The 27,688-nt window shown below is 40.5% G+C and overlaps 1 protein-coding gene across 4 annotated transcripts; it reads left to right on the forward strand.

Annotated features, from left to right (window-relative positions):
* Positions 1-222: 222 nt before the first annotated feature.
* On the forward strand, positions 223-26,337 carry impg2a (interphotoreceptor matrix proteoglycan 2a). 4 transcript variants are annotated; one of them, XM_026145621.1, is made up of 23 exons: positions 223-307; positions 443-553; positions 654-884; positions 1,980-2,146; positions 2,235-2,260; positions 2,374-2,406; positions 3,923-3,969; positions 4,292-4,356; positions 4,444-4,599; positions 5,639-5,697; positions 5,826-5,846; positions 8,403-8,614; positions 10,762-10,805; positions 12,684-12,855; positions 13,027-13,967; positions 14,062-14,349; positions 14,456-14,675; positions 15,445-15,655; positions 17,063-17,251; positions 19,176-19,377; positions 19,862-19,941; positions 20,529-20,592; positions 23,803-26,337. In XM_026145621.1, the coding sequence occupies exons 1-22, from the start codon at positions 241-243 to the stop codon at positions 20,569-20,571; spliced, it is 3,585 nt and encodes a 1,194-aa protein (XP_026001406.1). In that variant the 5' UTR covers positions 223-240; the 3' UTR covers positions 20,572-20,592; positions 23,803-26,337. The 4 variants fall into 4 exon arrangements, with proteins under 4 accessions (XP_026001406.1, XP_026001408.1, XP_026001409.1 ...); XM_026145623.1 differs by having other exon boundaries at positions 20,529-20,587; XM_026145624.1 differs by having other exon boundaries at positions 8,406-8,614.
* The last annotated feature ends 1,351 nt before the right edge of the window (positions 26,338-27,688 follow it).

Below are 27,688 nucleotides of genomic sequence, written 5' to 3' on the forward strand. Positions count from 1 at the left end.
TCTACATACATAGAGTACATGTGGCTGCTCTTTGGCCTTTATGTAGCCATTGTTACCTCCTCTCTGACCACGTTTCCTCCACACTAAGTACCCTCCCCTCCCAGTGTTGCTCCAGTAACTTCTTGGTGAGCTCTCCTAAAAGACTTACTGTAAACAGGATTAGAGAGCATTAAAAAATCCTCCTCTCTCTCAAGTGCCATCTGCCTATCTACCTGAGCCAGGAGCTGTCCTCTCAGCACCATGGGAAACACCTCTCCCCGGGCACAGAGGAAAGCGCGAGCCCACAGTGTGACTGTGTCAGCAAATGGTTTGTGATTGGGCTTCTCTTATTCTTTGGGGTCTTCTTTGGAGAATTCTGAAATATGCAAACTCGTACTCAGTTTGTCCTACTGCTGTTGCGTGACTTGAGACGAAACACGTATCTCCTTGATCCTTTCCCAAGGCCACGGATCTAAGCACAATCACGGATTTAACATGAGCATCCTCTCGTGGAAATGTGTTTTCTACCCTGCTGTGTTTGGTTTAATGGTCATATTTCTGGACCTAAAGACAGGTACGTGGCATTAGTTGACTTAAAAATCAAGCGTTCACTACTTACCTAAATGCACACACAAACTCTATATTTTAAACTTTGTTGTTGTTGTGCACCCCAGATGCAATGATGGAAGGTTCCTCTATGGGATACCTTGATCTGCCTTATACTCAGGAGCCTGTGGTGTTTCCACGCATCACTCACATATCTGAGGTGAAGCCATCGCGTGAGAGCCACGCGGTTATCTCTCGACAGAAAAGGAACATCCTTTTTCCAAGTGGAGTCAAACTGTGCGCGCAAGAGACCGCCGAGCAAGTCATTGCAAACCATCTGAGCTACTTTCATCTCAGAGGTAAGACCCAGTGTGAATCGGTGTTAAAAATGAATATTGTAAATGGAGTTTCATTGTCACTGTCACACCAAGGTGTGAAGATGGCACCAAAAAGAACAAACAAACTGATTTTGAGAGATTGCCCCCTCTGTATCTTCCCCTTTGCGTGTCTACAGTGTGAAAAGATTTAATTCTCCAGTGGACGAGAGAGTTAACCTTTGCTGTGTTTACGCAATAAGATCCATCAGACTCAATTAGACTTCATTAGATTTGTATCAAAACAGATTGCTCCACTTATTGGGCTCATTTACTGAAATAACATTACACCACACACACTGGTAGCATCTACACAACATCAGGTCTCCATTAAAAGAAGCCGTTGTTACCTACACTGCATCTTACCAGCCCTGCCGACGAGTTCTGGTGTGCTTTTAAAGGATTATTGCACAATTTAGCACTGCATTATATATTTTTATATTATCTACCAATAACCCACAATGCAATTTGACAGCCAAGTTGCATATTAGTAGGTAATGCTGCTTTAAAGTACTTCGCTTGGAATAGTTCATGAAATTAGCAATTCACGCAGACAAAAAATACAAATATTACACAAACAACAACAACAACAAAAAAGATTTTTTCTAAAAAGCCAAAAGTTACAGTAAAAACAGACATTTAGCTCTTTCTTATATGTGTGCATGGGCAGGTTTGTTATGCAAGTTAGATATGGATTTAGAAGTGATCACTGCAGCCTTGTGGACACTGTTAATTAGAGAAGAAGATTGGAGCATATGTCTGTGCACTGATTTTGGATCAGCGCCCAGTATGAGAGTTATATCACGACATCAACGTGGAAATGGATAGATTTATGATTTAGCTTGGGCCCCCAGAAACTCTAACTAATGATATCAAGATTGTAAATGAGTCAAACTCATAAAATATGATCTTATTTCTCAGCTAATGAACGTGTGTCGTGGTTTCCTTGTCAAACAAGCATACATTTAAGTTAGGGTTCAAGTTTCACCCCAATAAAAATAACTTGGAAAACATTACTATGAAAGAAAGTTCTCCAGATAAATTTTTTAAGAGGGTGCTGTCTTTCTCTGGTCTAACCAGTGTGCCAGGAGACCATATGGGAGGCATTTAAGATCTTCTGGGACCGCCTCCCAGAGCAAGAAGAGTACCAAAGCTGGATGAGTCGATGTCAGGAGGGCATAGTCTCTGCACGGGATATTGGCAGCTACTTTAGTACGTCAGAGGAGCATCAGACTCTGGCTAAAAAGGTAACTAAATAACAATAAAATGATATGCGATTAGTACAAAACATGATTTTCTCTGGAGCTGGCTCATGAAACTGTTTTCCACTTCCAGAGAATGTCGCTGCCCAGTTTGAAGAGGTAAAAGAAACTCTCTGCTTTGTTTTCCCCAAAGTGACCTTTTAATGATGCGTTCATGATCTCATTATTAAGTCTGTGTTTTGTAAATGTGTCACTTTTACCACTATCTGTAGTGAGCCCACCAGGTCCTGGCAACATATGTGCAGGTAAGGTTGTCAAAGCTCTTCAACCTTACCTGTTCATATTCCCACTCATCACTTATCAAACATGATTTTTCACATTTATTTGTTTTGGCTTCTTTTTTTTTTTTTTTCATTTATGTGTCATAGATTTAGGTATGTGTCTTTATGCTCACTGTCTGTTTGAGTTCTCTCTTTAAATGATAATATTAACAGGGGTCCAAGCAAAGAAGCTGTTGAGATACAACCGTACCTGTTATAATTCTCATCGTTTTTTATTATTCATGTCATGTGGAAACATGAAGTTTGACTCAGACTCTGAAACTCCAGTTTGTCTTTGCAGTGTTCTGTAAAATGGCTTGGCCTGAGGTCAGCTGTCTTCCATCATTTTATTTTTTCTTACTCCAGCTACATCTTTGCTGTCTGATGTTTAAAGAATATGAGATTTTTATTAAAAAAACCCATTTTGTTTCACCATGTTCATAAAAACATTTTTTTTGACGCTTTAAACAGAAACCACTAAACCAGCCGTCCTAAAACTGACTCAGGATTATCTTGGGAATTAAAAAAAAAAAAAAATCGTTGACGTATCTGCTGAAGGCTTTGAGAAATCAACCTGAAATTACTGAACGTGGAACATGTTTACCTTTTCTTGGTTAGTGAGTTTGAGTTGGTACAAAATTTGGTTTTGAAAGTTAGGACCTCGTAATACATGCATCTCCCCTAGTCCTCAATCAAATGTTAGCAACATGCACATGATTTGGATATCACATGTTTCCCATCGTGCCCAGAAATGCCAAACAATGTGTCTGCAGTAACATTCACAGTTGTATAAACAGCATCGATTTCACCAAATGTTTGAAGGTATTTGGTAAACACATGAATCACATGTTTTTTCCCCCCAGAATAATATAATTATTATCTTTTACAGCTCATTTGAACAGCACACTTAAAAAAATATTTTTTTTTACCCCCCAATAAACACAAAGTCAAATTCATGTGAAATATATAAAATCAAAGGTTTATTTATTCAGATGCTCTAAATTTATGCAAATCCAGTACATTTCATTTGACAAGATTCCACAAATTTAACATTTTACTCTGTACTTCTGTAACAAAATTGCATACAAAATATACAAGTAATTAAATTAGTTGAAAGGAAGTTAAGAAATAATTTTTTTATTTATTTTTTTAGTGTAGTGATTATATATCGATATGGTTGAGTCCTGTTAGCCAATGGTGCAACAGTTTATCTAATTTAAATAAACAATTACAAATAGCTTGACTGCTTCTGACTTGCTTGGATCTCAGTCTTTGCCTCTTTTTTAAAATCTTTTTTAACAAACTAAATTAATAGACAAAAATCTAACCTTCAATAATTTTCAGACACTGGGAAACTGGATTTGCTTCCATTAACTTCTTATTCCGACCCTACATGCAGTGTGCATAAGCCATTAATAGTTGTGCTTATTGCCTTTTTATTATATCATAATTGTGTAACGTTGTATCGGCGTCGCTAACATGATCCTCCTGTGTTTCACAGCACTCCAACACCAGACATACCAGAATCCGTTGAAGCTCCTGAGCTAGGTCAGTGTTTTACCTGATTATACTGGCATCTGTAGCAAAAATCCCCCTTTTATTTAACCACCCTGATATAGATTTGCTGTTTTTGTGTCTGGCCCGTGTCTAGTGTGCAGTTTTGTATTTTGGAGTGTGCATCCTTAAGTGCTCGGTATGTGAACTTGGCTTTAGGTCAGCTGACCCTTAGATTTAGCAAGAAGTCAGGGTAAGGACAGTCTAATCCATATAACTATCACTAATCATGGCACTTGCCAAACGTTTAAGCTGACATCCACCTCAAATAAACCGACAATCCCTTTTTCTTTTGCATATGAACTTAACCACCTAGAAGACACAGCTGAAAACAAGGAGGAGGATTCCCCTGCCATTTCACCAGGAGTAGAGGAGAGTCCTGTGAGTGTAAACACAGATTGCTTGCAGACTGGGATTGATCATTTGCCCTTAACTAAAGTGCATCTTTATCTCTTTCTCACTACTCAGCTTTACAATGATATAACCGTACAACCGCCTACTCCTGCTCCGCTGGAGCAGGTTGTGGAGCTAAGCATCCTCTTGTCAGGAGAAATGTACAACGAGAGCCTTGCTGATCCGGCCAGCCTCCAGTACCAAACACTCAGCAGACAGCTCGCTGAAAAGGTTTGCCTCTAGCTCTGGCTCCTCATGTCTGTTTCCCTTTATATCTCCCATCTGAGCCTTGGCGCTGGCCTGGACTCTCTATATCTACTGGTTTATGGTCTGTGATTGAAGCACTGTTAGTTTTAATAACTCGCACTTTAGCAGTAGTTAAACTCAAACTGTTAGGCAAGGGCTCAAAACACACTGACTTTATGATACACAGTTGGTTAGGGTGAAATAATAATGTGCTGAAAATCCAGCTTCATGACTCATGTCTTGGGAATACATAAACTTCCGCACATGCACGCCGCTGCACAGGTATCCAGTGGTTTTACAGGTACTTGGAAGATTCAGTAAACATGCCTACAGGCCTTTTCCCTGGCAGCGGATGCACAAAACCTTGCAAATGAAAACATTAAACAGACAATTTGGTGCATTTTTTTGTGCACACACGTGTATGTGTTTTGCATTTGATGAATGCTTTCAGTATTTTTTTTCTTTTGATTTCTGAGCTGCTTTTATTCTCTGCGGGGATTTCCTGGACAGCTAACATCTGCACACACCTTGACATACTGTAGTCTATAGCAAGAAACGTCATGCATACAAGCAAGTTTGCGTGCCTTGAAGAGATAAAGAAGAAAAGTGGAGTGGAGGGTAAGATAGGGACTGATGGTAAATGAGTGTAAAGAAAGAGGAAGTGGAGGAGAAGTCAGCAGACGAAAGACCCTGGAGACCTGTACGCATACTTCTTCATCTCTGGAAGATTTAATAAACTGGGTCAGTGAGTCTGCAGGACGACACGACTATATCTATTTCTTTTTTCATGTTAGTGTGGTGAAGCAAGGCCTTGAAAACCACTACAAGCTGTTTTCTATGAGCAGTTTGTCTTTTAAGGAAAATAATCCGGGGACGACATTTCGAGTACTTTGAACGAAACAAGTCCTTTTGGAACAATAAATGAGATTTATTTTGGCAAGCAAGTTCATTGTAAACCACTCGAAATAAGAAACAAATTAACTGCGGTTTCCACTCTGATGCCTGGTCAACTTTGTCTTTGCAGATAGAAGACGCTCTGGAGGGGCTTCCTGGATTTAAAAGTGTGTCTGTAACTGACTTCAGGTCAGCTTCTCTCCAATGATTATGGCTGTCAGAACAAATGGCCTTTTAAAGCCGCCTCTTTTTGTAATACTTGTATCGTGATTTGAGCTCTCGGCAGAAGTTTAACAGATCTCGCTTGTTTCACACAGGCCGCAAGATGACGCAGAGGGGTGAGTCATCAGTAGTTGCTCTGGTACTTCGACCTTGAATAGCTCTCCCCATCCTGTGTTGTGTTTAAGCCCACAGATCCCTATCAACCTTAACTAGAGCTGTGTATGTGTGTGACCCCAGCTTCATCTCACACTGTGTTTACCTGTGAGCGTGGGCACGTGTTAAGCTGTGTCACTAGTTGCCTGTGTTAATGGACTTAACGCAGTCACTCACCTGTTAAGTGGGATCAGGGTGGGTCGAACCAAGTGAGCAGGTGCTCCTGTATAGAGACGATAATCTGAGCTTTACCTGGAAGGATGGAAATGAGTGGAGTTATCGGCAAAAATAACCTGTTTGTGTGGTGAAATGGAGAAAAATAAGGGAATTACAAAAGGCAAGTGAATGGACAACAAACAGAATGCAGGGTCAAACAATCTGCTTGTACGTTCCCTCATGGGGATTTAGATGAGAGGTCTCATGCTTATGTGGGACTGGTACAAAAGCTTCAGCCAGCACCATGTTAGTTTAGCTTAACAAAAATTGGAAACAGAGGGAAATGGCTATTTGGAAAGCTAAACTGAACTGGTTTGTTTGAGCTGAACAAAAGCAGAAGGGGATAAATGACAGTTTAAGAATTTAGTTTGCAATATGCTGTGCTGGATCGTTGACTGGAACGAGGAACTTCCAGGAATCGTTAAATCCAGCAGCGCCTAGAAGCTTTGATATAACTTTTCATAAAATGCAACTTTGTTAGACATTTTTATTGTGTGTGCAGAATAAACACATTGGCTATTATGCACTGATTACTGAGCTTTAGGTGTGCTGGTATTTTATCGTTGGACATATAAACCCAATTCCACAACATTTATGATGCTGTGTAAAGGGTTGGGACACAAAAATCCATAAATCCATATTTAAGTCATGGCAGAACACAGGAGACATATCAAATACTTAAAGTGAGGCTATTTCATGACAAATATTAAATAATTTTGAATTTGATGGAATAATACCACCAAAAGATAAAAAGACTGGCAGTGCACAAGGGACAAGGCCAAAAATCTGTATTGGAAGCTCCTGGTCTTCAGGCCCTTAAATGCCACTGCATGAAAATAGCCCATTTCTTTCATGGAAATTAATGCAAGAGCTCGGGAACGTTTCCAGAACATTTCCTCAGCACCATCCACAAATGCAGGTTAAAGCTCTGCCATCCACAAAAGAAGCCATACGTGGACATGATCTCAGTTCACAGGCATTTTAAAGATTGTTTACACAGCGGTGAATTTGTGTTTATGAAATCCGCAAATCATTGCATTCTGTTTTTAATTTACATTTTACGCAGCGCCAAAACATTTTTTGCAAAGGGGTTGTATAAAAACAGTCTTCCCTGCTGTTTACAGCTAAGCTACGCTAACTGGTCAGGGCTTCATATTTAACAGTAAGATTTGAGAGTAATGTGTTTCTCACAACCTCTGGAAAACAAGAGAAAACAACACATGTCGTCTGTTTGAAGTATTCATTTATTATTCAATGTATGAATCTGTGTAGAAAATTGTAAATACAAAAGGCCTGATAAATGTTGTAGGGTACAAAGTTTGTTGTTGAGGTGCAATGAAATCAACGTTTATATACCTTGTATGTTTGCTCACATTCAATACCTGAATAAACATAGTTATAATAGTTAGAAGCAGTCATTAGTTTTTTTGGTAACTGTACTCTGAATATTATTTATTCATGAAATTATGGCTATACATTAAATAGGTGAGTAAGAAATGAATTTATTGCTGTAATCAACCTTGCATGCAACTTCTAACTCCAACTTACAAGGCACAGCAGGAGCAGAGCGCTGCCTGACTGCCCTTTTGTGAACTGGATCTCCTTCTAAATGGGGCTGACTTTGGGTCAGCACATGCTCAGCTGTCTGCCAGTAACCCAACAAACTAGGTCAGCATGGACATGGAGGGCTCCCAGTAGTCAAATGAAGCCTGATAGATGGCTTTTTCCAGGCTCTGGAATCTCTTGTGAGGTTTCCATGTTTATTATGATGATATTGATCATTCTGCTGACTCGGCTCCTTTAGCGCTATACAGTCACACTCCTGCGTTCCAAGCAAGAATAAATCACACGATTCATCAGTTATATGTTAGCGTTCTACAATTTTTAAAAAAAGGTTTATCATTAAATCAAGCTAATGCCTGAACAATTTTCTTCCTCTTTCCCTCTAATACCTTTAGTGTAATTGTGTGCAAAGGATAAATGTAAACTATTGAATGGGATAATAATATACTGGTCATGAAAATGCATGAGAAACCCTCTCTGCTTATTTTAAATTAAATATTTAAACTCGCTGCTGTAGTGGAGCGGTAATGGGAGCTTTAAAGGAGAGAGATTAGAGGTGGGGATTATCAATAATGTAATATATTTATAGTGAAGAATTCAATCATAATTAGCATAACATAAGTACAATATGAGAGTGCAGTTGCCCAAAATATAGGAAAATTATATTAAAATTGTCCCTAGGCCTAACCTGGATCACTATATGAACTTGATATAATATAACAACAGCATACTTGTGTCAGCAGGTTTGGTGGTTTGGTGGTGGACTATGCCGTCACAGTGGTGGTGAATGGAGCAGGAGTGACCGCTGAACAACTGAACTACCTGACCCTACAGTCGAACCAAGTGGAGAACTCCTATCGGGAGTTCAAGGAGCACCCCACTGTGGTCCTCACCATCAGTGAGGACAACAAAATTTTCATTGAAGACCTAGATGACAAAAAGCTGGAGAGTGGTAAGATGATGTGCATTACTGCCAGTCTTCTTAAAGATATTCCCTAAACTGATACGCTCATATTTCCACTATACTGCAGAGATTTATTTTGCCAGCATGGCAGTGGAGTCACTGGGAATGCACTGGAAAAGGTGGTGCGTGCATCGCAGGGCAAACCTACATGTGTCATGTCAAATAGAGACGCTGTTGACATTGCACTGATATTAAAACACACCGTTCGTCACTTGAGAAAACATTCCAGGCTTTTAATAGTCTCATCTGTTTTTTATTTGACTCTCTTTCTGTCAAATGGACAGAGACAAGTTTCAGTCCCACAACTGGGCCATTTTTAATGGACAAATAACAGTCATCAGTTATAGGAACTGTGTATTTATTCAGTGTGTCAGTTAAATCCTCGTCATTAAATGGTCAGCAAAGGAGAACTCAGCAGAAAGGATGTTTGAAATCTGAGCTTTAGATTTTTAGGCTTTACTGTAATCCTTTCTTTTTTTGGGCATACATATTTTGGATTTCACAGTGAACTCTTAAAAATTGACTTCACCTACTTAGCATTGCTCTCCTTTAAAGATGGTCAGACTGGAAGCAGGCATATTCAAAGCAAAGATATGGTTTATTTTATTCCCTATGTTTTTTTGAAGTGTCGATATGTGATAATAACATTGCCCACAGTGCACCATGATGCTGAAAATACAATAAGAGAATACAAACATACAGTCATTGTTAATCAGTGCGTTTGCAATAATGTCATTGCTGTTTTGTTCTCCACATGGACTGTTTACCTGCTTTCCTCTAAAGTTTATCATAGATATTGATCAATAGCATTCACACTACTTTACGTATCCCCCCAAATCCTGTCCCTTGCCTACAGATTCTACATATTTATGCAGATGTCTGAGTTTTGAGAGACTGAAGCGGGGATTATTTTAACCTTGTGAGTCTGTGAATGTGTTATCCATGCAAGATATGCTCCTGGAGACACCTTCTGTGGCAAGAACTATCTCAAAGACTGTTTGAGTACTTTTGCAATTTTTTATGTTCTCTGTAGACTTTGCCAAGATGTGACAACAGCGCAAAACTGGGTCACAAACTTTGGTTGGTCCAACTGAAACTATAAGCCAGTCCTGTGAGACTACAGTGGGATATAAAAACTGCATATACAGAATCACAGGTCAGGTCTGATTAAAAACAAAAGAAAACAAAACAATACATACTGTATTTCAATAATAGGCTGTTTGAATCCCTTGTGTCTGTCTTTAATGTCTCTTTCCAATCCATGAGTACATATACAACTACAGTCCGTCTTGCAAAGGAGTTGATCCAGCTGTGCAGCCAGCTTTGTGGTAGTTTCTGCTGCAGTAAGTGTTTTGAGCTGTTCATTTTCCCCAAATGATCTCAACATAGAGATGCAAACAGACTCACAAAGTGAAAACAAAGTTGCAGATGGTAATATTGCAGTAACTACTACTGAGTAGTCAACATGTCTAAATGTTGGCGACACTGCAATGGAGAAATCTTTGTCTTTAGCCAAACAGACGTTGCCTCACCTGTGACCTCATCCCATTCACCCAATCACAGACACCTTTACACAATGATTTTTTTTTTTTAAATATGCCACCTAAAAACTCAGGCAGTCAATATCCTACCTACCTTTTACTTTGGTCATTTAATTATACGTTAACATATAATTAAAGAAATCTCCTGTGAGATTTCTTCAGCCTTGTGTTTTTAAAGACTGCAGGTCATTAGTTTACTGCAAAGGCAAGCACTTTTAAAGATGGATGCCCTCTCATTTCCATATTAGTTATTGGCTGTGACATCTAAAATGATGGCTAAACATTCTCATATGGCTGACACATGTGGCTTGGGGACTTAAAGACACAGCTTTGGCTTTGTTTTTTTTTGCCTTGGTGGTGATGCAATAATAGCCTTGGACCACAGTGGCTGATATTTATTCCAGATTTTAGCACTGATTTGTAGATATTTACCCCTGGAGGTGACGCCGTCAAAAAGCAGGCAGTCTGTGCTGAAACACTAACAGTTAACAGAATTTTGAATACGCCGGCAGGCAGAAATATTTAGGCTATTTGGCACGTTTGTGTGTTGTATGTCAGTTTTTGTTAATGTTTGTTTCTTCTGTGGTTCCACAGTGTCTGAGATTCCTCACTCTATCAACACTGAAGACGGAGCCATGGTGAGTAACAAGTTACCTCCACAGCTATCATGAAAACAATCTCTCTCCAGGCGATCCAGCTGCTTGGAATTTGTACATCGCTTTTGTTAAAAGACACCGTGGTGAAGACCCGTAACTGCCTTGAGATGTTATCCAGACTACACCAGCGCAGGTAGGGGATGAGCTCACTAGCAAGGATGAAGTGAAGCTTTGAGGATTAGTTTGGTTCTTGCTGTAATAATCCACTGCTATTCTTGGGCAGAGACTGCAGTGCACCACAGCGCCATGAGTCAACAGAGACTGCACTTGAGAATTTATCTAGACAAGCAATACCATCTAAAGTATGTCTCTGTTCGTGCTCTCTTGTGTTTGAGTGTGCTTTTAATGATAATCACAGTTCGGTTTGCTTTGGTCACATTTTCAGCATAGCCTGATAATTTGACACATGGTATGAGGTTGGAGAGTTTCTACCCTGATTTGAAGTTGGAACGGTTTAAATAAAGATTTCATTTGGTTGTTATGAGAAATATGAATCTTATGATAAGCCATCAAACTAAATAGATACAATAGCAAAAGTAGTATAGTAGAAATTCTTTAACTATAAAAAGGAATTAGGGAATTAGCTTAATGCACTACAAAAACACAAGGTCCATGAGCAAAACTAAGACTTGGACCACTAAGACTTAATGTGAAAGCACAGGAACAAGAACATATAATTATATATCTATATGAAATATAGATTGATACAGTTATTGAAATAAAAACTCTGCAGTTATTCAGAAAGACTTGGGTGGTTTAGCAGCAGTTAATAGAAAGAGTACACACACACACACGCACTCAAAAACTCACAAAAACTGTATGCAATTCTCTAAAAAAATATATTAATGATAGCTGTATGTGTGACTATGTCTGTGCACATTTTCATTGAGATATGCCAACCTATAAGGAGGTGATAGGACACATAGATGTACAGACATATACATACATACATATATATATATATATATATATATATATATATATATATATATATATATATATATATATATATATATACGGTACAATCATTATTGTAAGGTAGCTCAAGTTTCAGCTGTGCAGTCTTCAATCATCACACACTTCACCAAAGTAACGTGATTTAACCAGGCACCAACATTTCCTCTTGGTTAACAAGTATATGCAACACAAAGACACATTCATTAGAATACATATTGAAAGCTCCAACTATCCACTTTCTTCCTGTTACTCAATTCAGAGTTGCAAGAGGGCTTGAGCTTGTCTTACCTGTCACAGCACAGGCTGTCAATCTGTTGCAGGGCTAACACAGAATGACAGACGGCCACTTACTTTTGCGTTCACACCTAAGGTTGGTTTACAATCACCATGTAACCTAAGCCAGAGTACCTGGAGAGAACCCACACAGACACAGAGAAAACCCACATAGAAAAGCCCCAGAATGGATTCAAACCCAGGACTTTCTTGATGTGAGGCAACAGTGTTAAACACCGCAACACCATCAACTAACTCTCAACTAACTTTGTTCAGTCTTTAATTACACACACAGTGTTTACCTCAACACTAGATGTGGTTCTAATAAAAGATGATTAAGCAGTATTTCACAACAAAGCTTGGTTAACATACCAGCAGTGTCCTTAAAGTTGGCATTAAGCAATCACTCCATTCTCTGCCATGGCTCACACATAATCCTCCTGATGTGTCTGGCTTTGCATTAAGTCAGGCATTTACTATAATTAACTTTCATGATATATCTAGGTGTCTTCCTGTTGAAAGGGAGTTTTTCCTTCCCACTGTCACCAAAGTAAAAAGGGTGTTTGGGGATAAGATTAAAAATCTCTGCCTCTGGTGACTGGCCAATCAGAGCTCCTGTTTGTGATGCAGATCAGTGCTGTTGATAAGCCGCCAGAGGTCCTGACGCTGGAAGAGGACATCAAAAGTGAATCTTCAGAAACCAACACAGTGGCAACAATAGAAAATAATGTTATTGTTCTAGAGGAGAGTGAAGTTGCATCTCCTGCTCTTGATCTGACCTTCCGTATACCTGAAGCTGCCGGTAAGTGTTATTTGGGCAATTTTACATATGATGCTTTATTTTTCCACATAGCATTCCAGCTATACAAGACTACCTTTTTCATTAGTTCTTATATCATAATATCATAAGATATCATATGTCAGATATCTTCTATAATAGAGAGTGAGTTTCTTCTTATCTTTGTTTTTTCAGGGATTGAGAAGGAGGGTTTGTTGCTGGAGGATACTGTGCAGATTTTCTCTGTAGAACCTCCTCCACCTGAAGACCTTCCAGCTGAACTGCCAGGAAGCGTCACACTGCCTGAACCCCCAGTAGAAATTGAAGCCTCTGGTTCAGTCCCAGATGTTTTGGAGGGGCTAATTGAACCATCTACAATCACTCCAGAAGAGGAGGAAATGTCCCTTGGGGAAACTGCTTCAGAGGAAGAGGTGAAAACAGAAGAAATCACCATAAATGCAGATGTTACATCTGGAGCTGAGGAAGAGACATTTGGACCTACAGCTGTACCTATGGAAGAGGAGAATCCAGATGATGTTGTTGAGATTATAGAGGAACTTGAAATCTTTACTGTCATAACTGAAACCAAGGAAGAAAAGGGTTTACCTGCCCAAATACCAATTCCAGATGCTGTAGATATAACTAGTGAAGCATCACAGCCAGAGCCAACGAAGATGAGTCTTCTTCCTGTTGGCGATAACTCCATTGAGGGGACATCAGAAGAGTCTAACCCTGCAGATATTCCACCTGATAATGAGGAGGCTAACACCCTAAGACCAGAAAATTCAGCCATTAATGTGCTGTCGGCCAGCCCTGAGGAACCTGTATTTGAAGAGAATGGCTTGGAAGAATCAGTAGAAAATCAGGATCACGAAAGAAATGAAGAGGCTCTGTCTGAAGCTCCAGTTGTAGTAGAAGAGCCTCCAGAAACTCCAGAGATCTCTAGAGAAGATCTTACAGATGATGAAATCTTACTGGTTAACAAAGATGTTCCTGAACCACCAGTGACAGATTCTCTGGGCCCTGCCCAACCAACTGCTCTGTCTCCAGAGAGGGAGTCACCCTTTACCCGTATCTCTTATGTAAACCCTGATTTTGATGATGAGCCTGACACAGACATGCCTTTACTGGTGGAGGTAAAGCAATAGAATCAAACAAGATTTGTTTTGAACAAAAAATGTATGCTGTCTGCATCTGATAATCAAATCATTTTACTTTCTTATCGCCTAGATCCAGACTACTGATGATGGCTTGGACGATACCACCACTGGAGACCATGGTTATAATGTGGTTCAGTATGGTTATGGTTTGATTAACCACACAGAGGAGGGCAGCACCGGATTCCCAATAGGTGTGGGCCACGGCACAGACCAGGCTAGTATTGCCATGCCTGTAAACCCTGGACGAGCACTAATGGTTTTCTTTAGTCTGAGGGTGACCAACATGATCTTCTCAGAGGATCTCTTTAACAAGAGTTCCCCAGAGTACAAAGCTCTGGAGCAACGCTTCCTCGAGCTGGTAAATGCCTGCGTCTTGCAGTATTTGTTATTTTCATTATTCACAATCCTGTGTAAAATCCTTTTGCTTGTAACATCAAACTGCACATTTTTCAACTGTTCCCTAGCTTGTGCCCTACCTACAATCCAACCTCAGTCACTTTGAGAACCTGGAGATCTTGAACTTCCGAAATGGGAGCATTGTAGTCAACAGCCGGATGAAATTCGGGAAGCCTGTGGCTCGTGGCGTCACAACAACTGTCTACTTAATCTTGGAGGACTTTTGTAACACAGCCTACCAGACCATGAACCTGGCCATTGACAAGTATTCACTGGATGTTGAATCAGGTATGCTCTCACTGACAACCAGTGCTGTCATAAGGACAGCACTTCTTCTTGAGATCCCTGTCAAAGGTCTCCTAAAGAAATCACTATTTCTGTTCTTGTTGCCAAGAACCACTGTTCTATGAGAAAGTCTCACCTGTCACCAGCTATCTTTAGCTACTTCCTTGCATGTATTTGGGGATCTAAATTAGCCTTTTTAAATGCTTTCATGCTAGCATTGTATAACAAACTCATGAAAAGAAGGCAATTGGCTTATTTCCATAAATTTTAAACACTTACTTCATTGTCACCTTAGAATATTGCTTTGCAAAGTATTCTAAGGTATTCTAAGGCAAAGTATAGCACAGTGCGCAAAAGCCTACAAAACCTTGCCAACCCCTTTTCCCCCTTGCTGAGTTTGCTTCTGCTGAAGGTTTCTTCCTGTTTAAAATTAGCTCTCCGTAAATAAAACTGAATTGAATTGAACTGAATTGAATTATTGTGACTTGTGGCAGAGCTGAGCGTCACAAACAGATAAGCTGGAATGAGATAATCAGGCTTCCTTGGACTGCAGCCATGTTGACACATATCATTATCTACTGTTCACTCTGACCAACCGGTTAGTGTGAGTAGAATGACATATCCCGGTATAGTAACTAACTCCAGGGTTCAGCTGGATTACATAAGCCAACTAGTACGTGTCCGTTTGTTGTTAGCTATTTCAATTTGTAGTTCATTTGTAGTCTGAGTTCTCTTGACCATGCACATTTGAGAAGGTTATTTTATTTTACAGGTGACCAGGCCGATCCCTGTAAGTTCCAGGCGTGTAACGAGTACGCTGAGTGTAAAGTGAACAAGTGGTCTGGGGAGGCAGAGTGCGTCTGCAATGCTGGGTATTTCAGCGTGGATGGCTTGCCCTGTCAGAGCATCTGTGAGCTGCAGACTGACTTTTGTCTCAATGACGGCAAATGCGACGTCATCCCTGGCCAGGGAGCCATCTGCAGGTGGGTGACAGGCGGGGATTAGGGGAAGTGATCTGAGATTGTGTGCTGGATAGTGTGTCTGAGTTTGCAGATTTGTGAGGCTAGTACTCCATCACATAAACAGATTTTCAAGTGCTAGCTGGGTCTCCCCATAAATCTAGCTGGCCTTGCAAATTATAAATAAGTAAATAAAATGAAGATTATGTTTTATATCTTTGTTGGGTACAAAATATAATTAGACCAGCCCAGATTTATTTTCTGACCTTACCCTCTCCCATACTCCGCTTCAGCTTCTCTTTTGTTTATTCCATCTGCTCTTCTGACGACTTAGTGACTCAGAGCCTTTTGTTGCCCTGCCCCATGACTTTGGTGTGCACTTCCACCATAAATTCTCTTTCTATTATTAAATCATGGGTCAAAACCCATCTGTTCAGAAATGCATACCATTCATTGTAACATAGTCTTAGTCAATTGTTACTTTGATCACTGTTGTGTATATGTCTTTAATTTGCTGTACTAATGTAATTTGTCCTTGAGGGTTTTTAAAGGTGCCTAAAAATAAAATGTATTAGATTTTAGTAAATCTGCAAAGGCTCAAAACTTTGCCAGTTAATATTCAGTTATCTACACCAGAAGACATTTATTTTTGTTGCCCTGTACATACTTGAAAACAGTAACGCTAAGATGTGATTAACATGGTGATTAATTTTCTCTGCTCCAGGATAAAAGATTTCAGTTTAATGTGATATGGTCCAAACCCTTTCTTAAATTTTATACTACCTTAGATGCTTTTACATATTTTCCAAGACATTCCTGATGATCACAGGCTTTGTTTTGTGTGACTAAAGATCTGTGCATATGCATCTATATCCAAACATGCAAATTTGTATGTGGTGTGTAAGTTGTGCACAAGATGACGTGCCAAGAACAATCCAACATCAGTGACAGAAATATGTCCAGTGGCTATGTTCACGATTTTGTATGTGGTGTGCTTAACTTGAGTGATTATGAACAAACAAGGACGGGCCTTTGTTCCAAGATGAGTGCTTAACATTTGTTTCACACCCACTACCACATCGTAAAACACACAGGCAGCTCCAGATGCTGTTGGATCGTTGTTTACCTCACACCGTCCAACAAAAGTGTTGTGGTGCTCCAAACGAGTGGTGTGAATTGTTGATTCTTTATTCCAAAAGTATTAATGATTTAATGACTTGTTGTCGTCAGTGATGACTTTTTAAAGATTTTTGTTATTCAGTGAAAGAAAGAGACGTTACAACATGACGCATGACGTGTATGTATGAATCATGATGTGGGATGCAGCATTTTCATCTTCTGCTGTTTCCAATGCTTCTCGTCTTTTTCGTTTTTTGAACACTGGAAAAAAATGTTATCGCGGTTTTGAAAAATTTCCAACGTCATCCCCAGGTGTCGCGTCGGGGAGAACTGGTGGTACAGAGGAGAACATTGCGAGGAGTATGTGTCCGAGCCGCTGGTTGTTGGCATAGCGATTGCCTCTGTAGCTGGCTTCCTCTTGGTGGCCTCTGGAGTCATCTTCTTCCTGGCCAGGACTTTACGGGATCAGTATGACAAGGATGAGTCAGAGGACCCCATACGGTAAGGAGTGCACGTCAAATGCTGTTAGTACCCAAAGAGTCATTTCAACACCACAGAGCACATGGGGATGGTTTAATAATGAAAGAATTTGGATTTCTGTTGCAGTTAAGAGTTTACAGGATATTTGTAATGTTGTTTGACTTTAGTAATTATGACTGTGCTTTTAATCTCGCTGCCTCTCTGTAAAGCTGTTGGATTTAGATTTCTACAGTGGGCAAACCATTCAGAAGGCTCAAGGGCATGTTCACGACTGAGAAACCAGCTTTTCAGTGCACTCCACACCTGAGTATCAATATAATGCATATTTCACAGAACTTCAGTTTTTCATTTACAGATTCATCCACTGAAGCCACATTTAACAGTTTAAATAGTTTCAGTTAAGATTTGGAGCTGTATTTAGTGCGTATGGTGCATGCTACAGTGGAAAATGTTAACACCTGGTCTATCGTATTTGATACCTGAGTTTTGTGTGATACCAATTAAAAATCATATATGCAAATCATTATTTATTTATTCAAAAAAATTGCCAGAAATTTTTTTTCTGACAATTATTTCATGGTTCAGTCTTTAAATGGATATTAAATTTGATTAAAATAGGAAAATTAACACTAAATCCTTTTGTCAGTCAGTCTTAAATGGAAAGAAACCATACTTTATGGTTTGATAGTGAAGAGAAATACTTAAATTTAGTCTGTTTGATGACCAACCCTCTTCCATGCAATCAGCGTGGTTATTTTCTTGAGGGGACAGACTAAGTTGAGAAATCCCAGGCCAGTCGCCACAGTCAAAGTTTCCACTGTACCATCTCTTTATCCTTCTAAACTTACAGTGGTACAGCCATCGTCTCCTGCTGCCTGGATGTTTGGAGTGTCCTGCTTTGCTCCTTTCCTGAATTCCTCTGACACACACACACACACACACACACACACACACACACACACACACACACACACACACACACACACACAAAGATCTGTCTGGCATGGATCCCGGACCTGTCTGTGGAGAATGACTGTGCTGACCTCAGCCAATTAACTGATCAGATATGGTGCTGATCTATTGCTGAAAAGCCTTAAACACATAACACATTAGGCTTTCTACTAGTCTGGAATCTGACTTTCTGGCACAAGCAGGCTGGCTTATCTAAGCCTAATAAAGGCTATTCCACAATAACATCTTATTTACTGAGACCCACAGTGTTACGGAGGATGTAAATCATTGTGTAGCTGATGAATAAAAATGTGTGTGTGTGTGTGTGTGTGTGTTAATAATGCGTGGCCTCAAGATAACTAGTCTGTTGTTTACTGGCCACACTATGTGAACTCTATAATGCTATTATTACGCATGAAGCATGGATAAATTAGTTTTAATTCCATTATATTTTGATTTTGAGAGGCTTTATTGTTGAATTCATTTTACCCTATCACATGTCAAGGCAGTCGCTTGAATTTGGCACACACTGGATCCTATACAGAGCAATCAGAACACCCTCATTAGAGAGTGTGTGCTAGTTCAGCGAGCGAGGAGTAGACAAGGTTCATTTCTCCTTTGTAAAACTGCAGCATATTGCATGCAATATTTTCATATCTGGTCCACATCTGTTTTTGTCATTATTTAAAGCTTCTGCTAAACAACATTTGTCAAATTCATCCATGCCTTACGTGTTATAATAGCCCTATGGAGCTTGGCTGCTATAGTGAGTCAACAACAGACTGCATTTCTCATAGCCACTCATCAATAAGTGCTACAACTTCTTATTCCCATGTACTACTTTCTAATGGGCACAAGTTATTGATGAAACGTACAATAACATTTTTCATGGCCGCGGAGCTCTTTTCCTGACTTCTTCCTCCTGGATGTGTGACTCTGTTTCCCACCCTTTCTCTACCATGCGACTGACTTCACTGTTTGTGTCATTTTGCAGGCGAGCAGAGAGTCTCCCATCTTTAGAGAGGGCGACCAAGTACAACCCCATGTATGAGAGTGAAGCGACCACAGGCTACAGTCACTACTACCGCCGCTACCCTGAAGCTCCCGTGTACAGCAGTGCCAGCGCTGAGGCCTCCACTGACTTCAGCAGCGAGGAGATACGACACATCTATGAGAACAGCGAACTGACTAGGGAGGTTCGTGAGAGAACTACAGTCCAGTGGTTGAATTAGAAGAGAGGGTTGTCTTTTCTTTACCTCATTATTTCTTTTAACTCTTGGATTAGTAAGCAGAAGTAATTCCCAAGTCACCCTGTCTACTCTGTACACATAAAACACCAGGCTTAAGTTTATACAACACTCAGAAGACTGTTTGGCTCGAATTTTGTGAGAAAATTGCTGTTGCTGTTTGGGCCAAAAAACAAAAAAAGAGTGCAGTGCAGCTGGGAATTTTGAGGAAGTTACACACCAAGAGCAATACATATTAATTACACGTTTTACCTGTCTATGATGAAAAATAATTAATATCGGGTTTTTATTGCCATCTGCCTTTTGTTGACTTAAAATTCTTTGTGGCTTTTTTCTGATGTCATGTTTTCACTAAGCTGCAGCCTGTTGAGTTTACTGTTTATCTGCCTGTGATGTAATGTTCCTTCTGGACATATATCCTGTTTTTCTGTAGGAAATCCAAGACAGGATACGCATCATTGAGCTCTACGCTAAGGACCGGCAGTTTGCAGACTTTGTACGGCAGCACCAAGCGTAAGCGGCTCACTTGTTATCCTCTTTTTGGACTATGATCAGATAAAGAAACGGGCCAAACAAACCAGGCTGTGAGGAGAAGGGGAAGCGAGTTTGAGATACAGGAGGCCAACAGGACACATTTATCATTCCTAAATTGTCACCAGCCAGACCTGGAACTGATACAGTGAGGTTGAAACCATTACAAGATGCAGACATGTATTCCACTGCCAGCTTGCCTGGCGATAGCAGTTTCCCCGTGGTACTGATTGTTTTTAAGCCGTATCTGGTAATAGATCACCTCCAAACCAAGCTGAGTGAAATTGTAGTTCCATGTTGAATGTAATAAAGTAACTTATCAACCTCAGAAGTATCTAATGATATTATCTAATGTTACAGCATGGTGGCTCAGTGATTAGCACTGTTTTCTCACAGCAAAGGAGTCCTGGATTTGAACCCAAGCTGGGCACTTCTGTGTGGAGTGTGTGTGCTCTCTCCCATGTAATCCTGCCCATCCAAGCCCAAGACTTTCCCAAAAATAAGAGTTTCACTTCTTGCATAAATAAAGGTTAATATATGCTTTTTCTATGCCTCTGCATGTACTACAGTGTCCTGGATACCCAGAGAGAGAGCTCCTCTACACAGATATGAAGCCGTCCTGTGAACAGTGAGGTATTTTGCCTTAATCTGAACGCTTGTTCTTTTTTAGATTAGATTAGATAGAACTTTATTAATCCCTCGGGTGGGTTCCTCTGGGAAATTCGATTTCCAAAAAAGCACAGCACCGACAGAAGTTACAGAGTTACAGAATATTATATATATAAATACACACACACACACACACACACACACACACACACACACACACACACACACACACACACACACACACACACACACACACACATATATATAAATACAGAGACAATATAAATAAAATATACGAAGGGGATAAATAGAATAAATAGGAATAAAAAATAAAAATACAAGTGAATTGCACATTTCAAGTATTGAGGTCTATTGCACTGTTGACTATTTACAAAAGTATTGCACAAAAGGTATTGCACAGTGAGGTGAAGAGGCACTACAGCTTAGTTGTTCCCCCCTCCTTTGTCCTCCTGTTTCCCCTCCCTCTCCCCTCCAGAGAGGAGTTAAACAGTCTGATGGCGTGTGGGACAAAGGAGTTTTTAAGTCTGTTAGTTCTTGTCTTTGGGAGAAGCAACCTGTCACTGAACAGACTCTTCTGGTTGTTAATGGCTGTGTGCAGAGGATGCCTGGCATTGTCCATAATGTCCATCAGTTTCTTTAATGTCCTTTTCTCTGCCACTGTCACCAGAGTGTCCAGCTTCATGCCGACCACAGAGCTAGCCCTCCTGATCAGTTTCTCCAGCCTGGATGAGTCCCTCTTTGCTGTGCTGCTCCCCCAGCACACCACAGCATAGAAAAGTACTCCAGCAACCACCGACTGGTAAAACATCCTCAGGAGCTTCCTGCAGATGTTAAAAGACCTCAGCCTCCTGAGGAAGTACAGTCGGCTTTGGGCTTTTTTATACAGGTGCTCTGTGTTGCATGACCAGTCCAGTTTATTGTCCACCCACAGCCCGAGGTACTTGTACTTGTTGACCACCTCCACCTCCTCCCCCTCTATCTGAACCGGCAGTGGACCTGCTCTAGACCTCCCGAAGTCCACAACCAGTTCCTTAGTCTTTGAGGTGTTGAGTTGCAGGTGGTTTGTGTGACTCCATGCGACAAAGTTCCTCACCAGACTTCTCTTCCTGATCATCCCAGATACACCCCATGATGGCTGTGTCGTCTGCAAACTTCTGAATATGGCATAATTCAGAGTTGTAGCAGAAGTCAGAGGTGTACAGGGTGAAGAGAAGAGGGGACAGCACAGTTCCCTGTGGTGCTCCTGTGCTGCTGACCACTGTGTCAGACGTGATGTCCTTCAGCCTGACGTACTGTGGTCTGTCGGTGAGGTAGTCGGAGATCCAAGCCACCAGGCAGGGGTCCACCTCCATCCTGTTCAGTTTTTCCTGAAGCATACAGGGCCGGATGGTATTAAAGGCACTGGAAAAGTCCAGAAACAGGATCCTGACCGTGCCTTTTCCCCCATCCAGGTGTGAGTGGGCTCTGTGTAGGAGGTACAGGATGGCATCCTCCACTCCGACACCCACCTTGTATGCAAACTGTAGTGGGTCCTGGGCATGTTGTACCTGTGGTTGAGGAAGAGCCGCTCTAGAGTCTTCATAAGATGTGACGTCAGTGCCACCGGTCGGAAGTCATTCAGCTCATTGGGCCGGTTCCTTTTGGGGACCGGGACGATGCAGGATGTCTTCCATAGGGCGGGCACTCTCCCCAGTCGCAGACTGAGGTTGAAGACTCGTTGTAGCGGCTCCCCAAGTTCAGCAGCACACGCCTTTAGCATCCTAGGACACACCTTGTCTGGGCCTGCTGCCTTTCTGGGGCGAAGCTTCCTCAGTTGTCTCCTGACCTGATCCACTGTGACACTGGGAGATGTTTGGGAGGAGGGGAGGGGGGGAGATGTCTTGCTGCTGAGAGAGGGATTGGAGGAGGGGGGTGTCATGGTGTCAGGAAGGGGGGGAAGCGAGGGAGGTAGGAGAGTGGGGATTGGACTCTGTAGTGAAGGTGAGGGTGAGGGTGGGGGGGTTGTGGGCTGGTCAAACCTGTTGAAGAAGTTGTTGAGTTCGTTTGCCTTCTCCACAGTCCCCCCCACTGTGCTTTTCTTGGTGTTGTGGCCTGTGATGGTTTTCACACCATTCCAGACCTCCCTCATATTGTTCCTCTCCAACTTCTGCTCCACCTTCCTCCTGTAGGTGTCCTTTGCTTCCCTCAGGCAGCGTTTCACCTCCCGCTGTGCTGCTTTCATCTCCTCCTTCACTTTGCTCCTGAAAGCAAACAATACTCCTTTTAACAATACTCCTCGATATAGTTCTTAAGAATGGTGATCAAGTAAGAAAAGAAATGTAATTTCTCATACATTTAAGAACAGCAACAGTTAATTCTTAACTTATTGTAATTTATCTTTTTCAGTAAAGAAAATTTAGATAACGAGAATTCAGGAAGCTGATTATTATCTATTTTGTACATAAGAGCAGGAAAACAAAAGATAAAAAAGATAAAGGGCAAGTAAATGACAAGGGGGGTTTAATACTCCAAACGAATTGATTGATTACCAGAGCAGATTGCCTAGGTTGGTGTAAACCGCACCGTAGATGGGAAGAAACTGAGCGTGCAGTAGATAAAGTACAGTAGATAATGATAAATGACGTCATACTTTTCCATTTTGCTTTTCCATTTTCAATGACCCATGGGTTACTGGCTCTCTGCAGATGTGGAAGAAATTAAAATCACTCAGGATTTAAATGATTTTCAACAACTTGTTCAGCATTTTTTAATGTATGCTTTTTATATTCTTTTTAAATTAGTGCAGACTAAAACAAAATGTAAAACATCGGACTGTTTTCTTTGTTTTTATGAGTGGTTGAGTACAGCACTATTACTAGTATAGGAGCAGTTAAGTGGCTGCTGGATTCAGCTTCATATGGTGAAATAAGATCGATATCAGTCTTTTCATCTGTCCCCAAAAACCAAATTTACATATTTCCAACAATTCCAAACTATTAAAGCCTGGCTCACCAGTGCACTCACAGCATATTGCACATGAATCACAGAGAAATAAGACATTTCCTAAAACTTAATGTTAAATTCATTTTGCTGAATCAAGAGCATGTGCTCAATCATTAGAGATAATACATTCAAAGGCAAAATATAGTAACTATATAGTTTTGAGTGTGTACCATACTGTATATTTTGTTTTGTTTGTAACTTTCATACAGACACTCCTCTCACCCTTCACAGAAACGCACCTGTGTTTCTCAACGTCAAGCTCCCCGTCAAGACTGTCATCTTTTCTTTGCCACAATTCTCAGAGCCTGGATTGCACTGCTTAAACTGGACTGTCTCACAGCATACGTCTCTCCACAAAAAGTCTGCGTCCGTCTCTGCCTGTGCGAGGGCAGAGGTGCTGATGCTTCTTCCTCCGCCCTCAGTGCCTTCTCTTGACAGGGTGAGCTTGTTGTGACATCAGGGGATGCGTCTGCTGCTTATTCATCGGACATTTCCCTGCAAGGAAAAGTAGACCGCATCCTGTTACTTGAAATTTTGACAGATGAACTGCATCAAGTAGTATTTTTATTTAGTATGGGCTCTTTTCATCATGCCTACCTGTCCATTCTTAAAAGGGAAGAACATAAATACATGTGAATATGTATGTATTGTATGTATATAGCTAAACTGATGTCTGGTAGGGAAGATTTTTCTCTTTACAGTAGGGATTCTCAGAGAGATACTGAGAAAGCAACTTTTTTAGTAAATGGTGCTATTTTAATATTAAATGCTCTTTGAAATGTAGGTCTGCAATGATTCGCTTTTACAATTTAAAAGCAACACCAATAAACCAATTATGTATATTTGGATATTATCCTACATTAAAAGGATAGTTCAGCATTTTCAGATGTACGCTTCTCAGTTTCTGACAGAGTCTGTCAGGTTGGCTTTAACATATTAACTCAAGACGAGCGTGTTTTTATGTAGATTTTTTTTAGTTTTATTTGGGAAATTTACTTGTCAAAGTGAAACCAGAAAGCTGGCAGTGGAATTCTGATCAGTAATTCCTGAAAAAAAGCTAAAAGGCCACAACTACAACTATGTGTAAAGAGAACAGTATTAATCTTTGAATTCATTTGTCTTCAGTCCAATTGCGACAGGTGAAATAGCTGAAAAATAGCCACACAGTCTGCCTTCACAAGCATTTGTGAAAGAATGGGTCTTTGTAATGAGTTCTCTGATTTTGAGGATATGATGCCACCGTACAACAAATCACTTCATAAAATTTCTTCCCACTACAATCAACTGAAATTGGTGTAACAAAAACTCCAAACCTCCTCTGTTGTTAACATCAGCACCGTAACTGTGCGCCAAGAGCTTCGTGTCATAGGTCTCATTGGCTGAGCAGGTCGTCCAGATGTAATGTGTAGGTGGGCAAGTACTTTTCTACATATAGTGTTATATAAATATTGAAGATTTGTTACATCTTTATAGCCGTCTGTACAAAAATATGCTTCACTATGTGCGTCAAAGAACAAAAACATAAAAAGAGGGTTTTCGCCACTTGAAAAACTTTATATGTGGATTTGCCTTTAGCGGTGCTCCAGACAGAGCCAGGCAATAAAGTTTCTGCTTATATTCAGTTTTTGTACGTTTGGATGTGCAGATATCGAAGAGGTATTCATCTTCCTCTAAACATACTCCAGGAACAATGTATGTGACAAAATCAAACTATTCCTTTAAGGTGGCCAAAAGCAGCGAACTTGTTAAGTGTTAGACTGTTTCTGTTTCTCTTCATAAATGACAAACTTTGGTGTTTGTTTATAGTGTATGACAAAGCAGACAAGAGTGAAAAAAATGCTGGTGAGGGAAGAAAGGCAGAGAGCATGAACCTTCTACAGCTCAGAAATAAGTGAAAACACGTTTCAGTGGAAAAATGCTCCAAGGCAAGCGGCCCAGGGATTTGACCAAATGATGTGCTTTCAGATGTAAAATGCAATGCAAACTGGAAGAACAGGAAAAACTAGGATGAGCGAACTGATAAACAACATATGCTCTTTGGAAAGATGACCTCAAGCTATGTCTTCTGCTGAGAGAAGCTGTACGGTTACCAGCGATTTTTTAAAAAAGTGATCTGTCCTTTGTCTGCTTATCTGGCCACGATACTCTTCTTTAATCTGAAACCTTCTGACAGACTAAACCCAGTGCTTTCTTTGGCATTCCCATCCATTCCTCCCTGGATTTGTTGGACTTGACCCTTTTGGTCCTTTTAGAGGACCCTAATAGCTACAACCCAGTTAGTTTTTATCGTCATCCAGTTTATCCGCTGATTCTGTTATAGGAGGCCACAATATTATAATGTTGGATATAAATAATGTCCTAGCTTCTTGTTTACATAGCACATATCCCATCCTTTGGTCTTCTGTTAGAGCTCTACACAAGTGAGAAAAACAACACTGGTGGAACGGACTCTTATGATATTGTCATGCCTTTTGCAACTTATTTTCAATTTGTATATGTATGCTTTTTTTTGTCTGCATACAGTTTTTACCACCACCATTTATAACATCCGCTACCTGGACAAACAAGCCAATCATCACATACAGTGTCCTGCCATTAAAATAGCAGTTGTCCTGTAGGATGTAAATTGTGTGTGTTTGCAGTGTTTCAACATTTTCTTTTTATACTGATGACACCATGTTAACAGTGTTATCATGCTGTGCAGCTGTGTAAAGGACTAATAAGGTGTAACAAGTACAAAAATAAAATATTTTATTATAAAATGAAGAATCCACTCCTGTGTGAAGAATCACGAAGCACATTTACGTTAAAATTTTACTTTCCATTTACCACCATGGTACTGGACATTATTTACACACTGTCTGCAAATTACGATGTCATGTTGGCAACTGCTAAGCATAAACCTAGCAGCAAATATTACATTTCAGTCAGCAGGAATCTTGTTAAAAGAACATTGCTATTTATATTCATCAGCCACATTGTTAGGTACACCTATTCAACTGCTGCAGTTAATGAAAATGTGTATCAGCCAGTCACATGGCAGCAATTCAGTACATTTAGCTAAGCAGAGATGGCCAAGATGACCTGCTGAATTTCAAACCAAACATCAGGAAGGAAAGTGATTTCAGTGACTTTGAACGTGACATGATTGTCAGATTGTCATGGTGTCAGATGGTCTGGTCCATAGGTCCATACCAGGAACTGCTGATCTACTAGGATTTTCCCACACAACCATCTTAGGGTTTACAATGAATGCTCTAAAAGGGAATACTTATCTGACATGTTCTTTGGTTGAAAATGTTTTAATTTCAGAAGTAAGAGAAGAACGCCCTGACTGCTTTGAGCTGATTGGAAGGTAACAGTAAGTCAAATAACCACTCGTTACAAGTATGCAGAAGAGCATCACTGTATCAAAACACATCAAATCTTTAAGCAGATGGGCTACAGCTGCAGAGCACGCCTGGTATCACTCCTGTCAGCTAAAAACAGGAAAGTAAGGATTTTCACCAACTCATCAAAATTGGTCAAAGAAGACGTTGGCTGGTCTGATGAGTCAAAAAGCATGGATCTATGCAGTTCAAGCTGCTGCTTGTGGGGCTGACACATCTATCTACTGCTATCATACCACTAAGGAAAAATTGTTTCCAGCACCCTGTTACATCTATTCTATGAAGAATTAAGGTAGTTATGAAAGCAAAAGGGGGTCCAACCCAGTACTAGCAAAATGTACCTTTTCAAGTGGGCAGTGAGTAAATATCTGCTTTCATTTATATTTGGTGGCATTGCTCTGTCGTTAGACAGAACAGCAGCTGATGCAAGATCCAAACATACTGAGCTCAGCGGACCTTGCAGGTGTCAGACATGACATCAAAAGGAGGAGGTGGGTTGCAAAGTGGCTTGCATATGTGCAGCGACTGCTGGCAGGCAGTCTAAGGCAGCTGAAGTTGTGTGCCTTAAATAGCATTTGCCAGTTGGATATGAAGAAGGAATGTAGAAGAAGCTGAATGACTACATGATGTGTGCTGGCACTGAGACCAGCTTTTATTAGTTGATCTGCCAGGACTGAGAGGTGAGTTTGATGTTGTCTGTCTGGAGTATGTTTAAAAAATACTGCTTG

The sequence above is a fragment of the Astatotilapia calliptera genome, chromosome 16 (genome assembly GCF_900246225.1).
Source record: "Astatotilapia calliptera chromosome 16, fAstCal1.2, whole genome shotgun sequence".
Lineage (NCBI taxonomy): Eukaryota > Metazoa > Chordata > Actinopteri > Cichliformes > Cichlidae > Astatotilapia > Astatotilapia calliptera.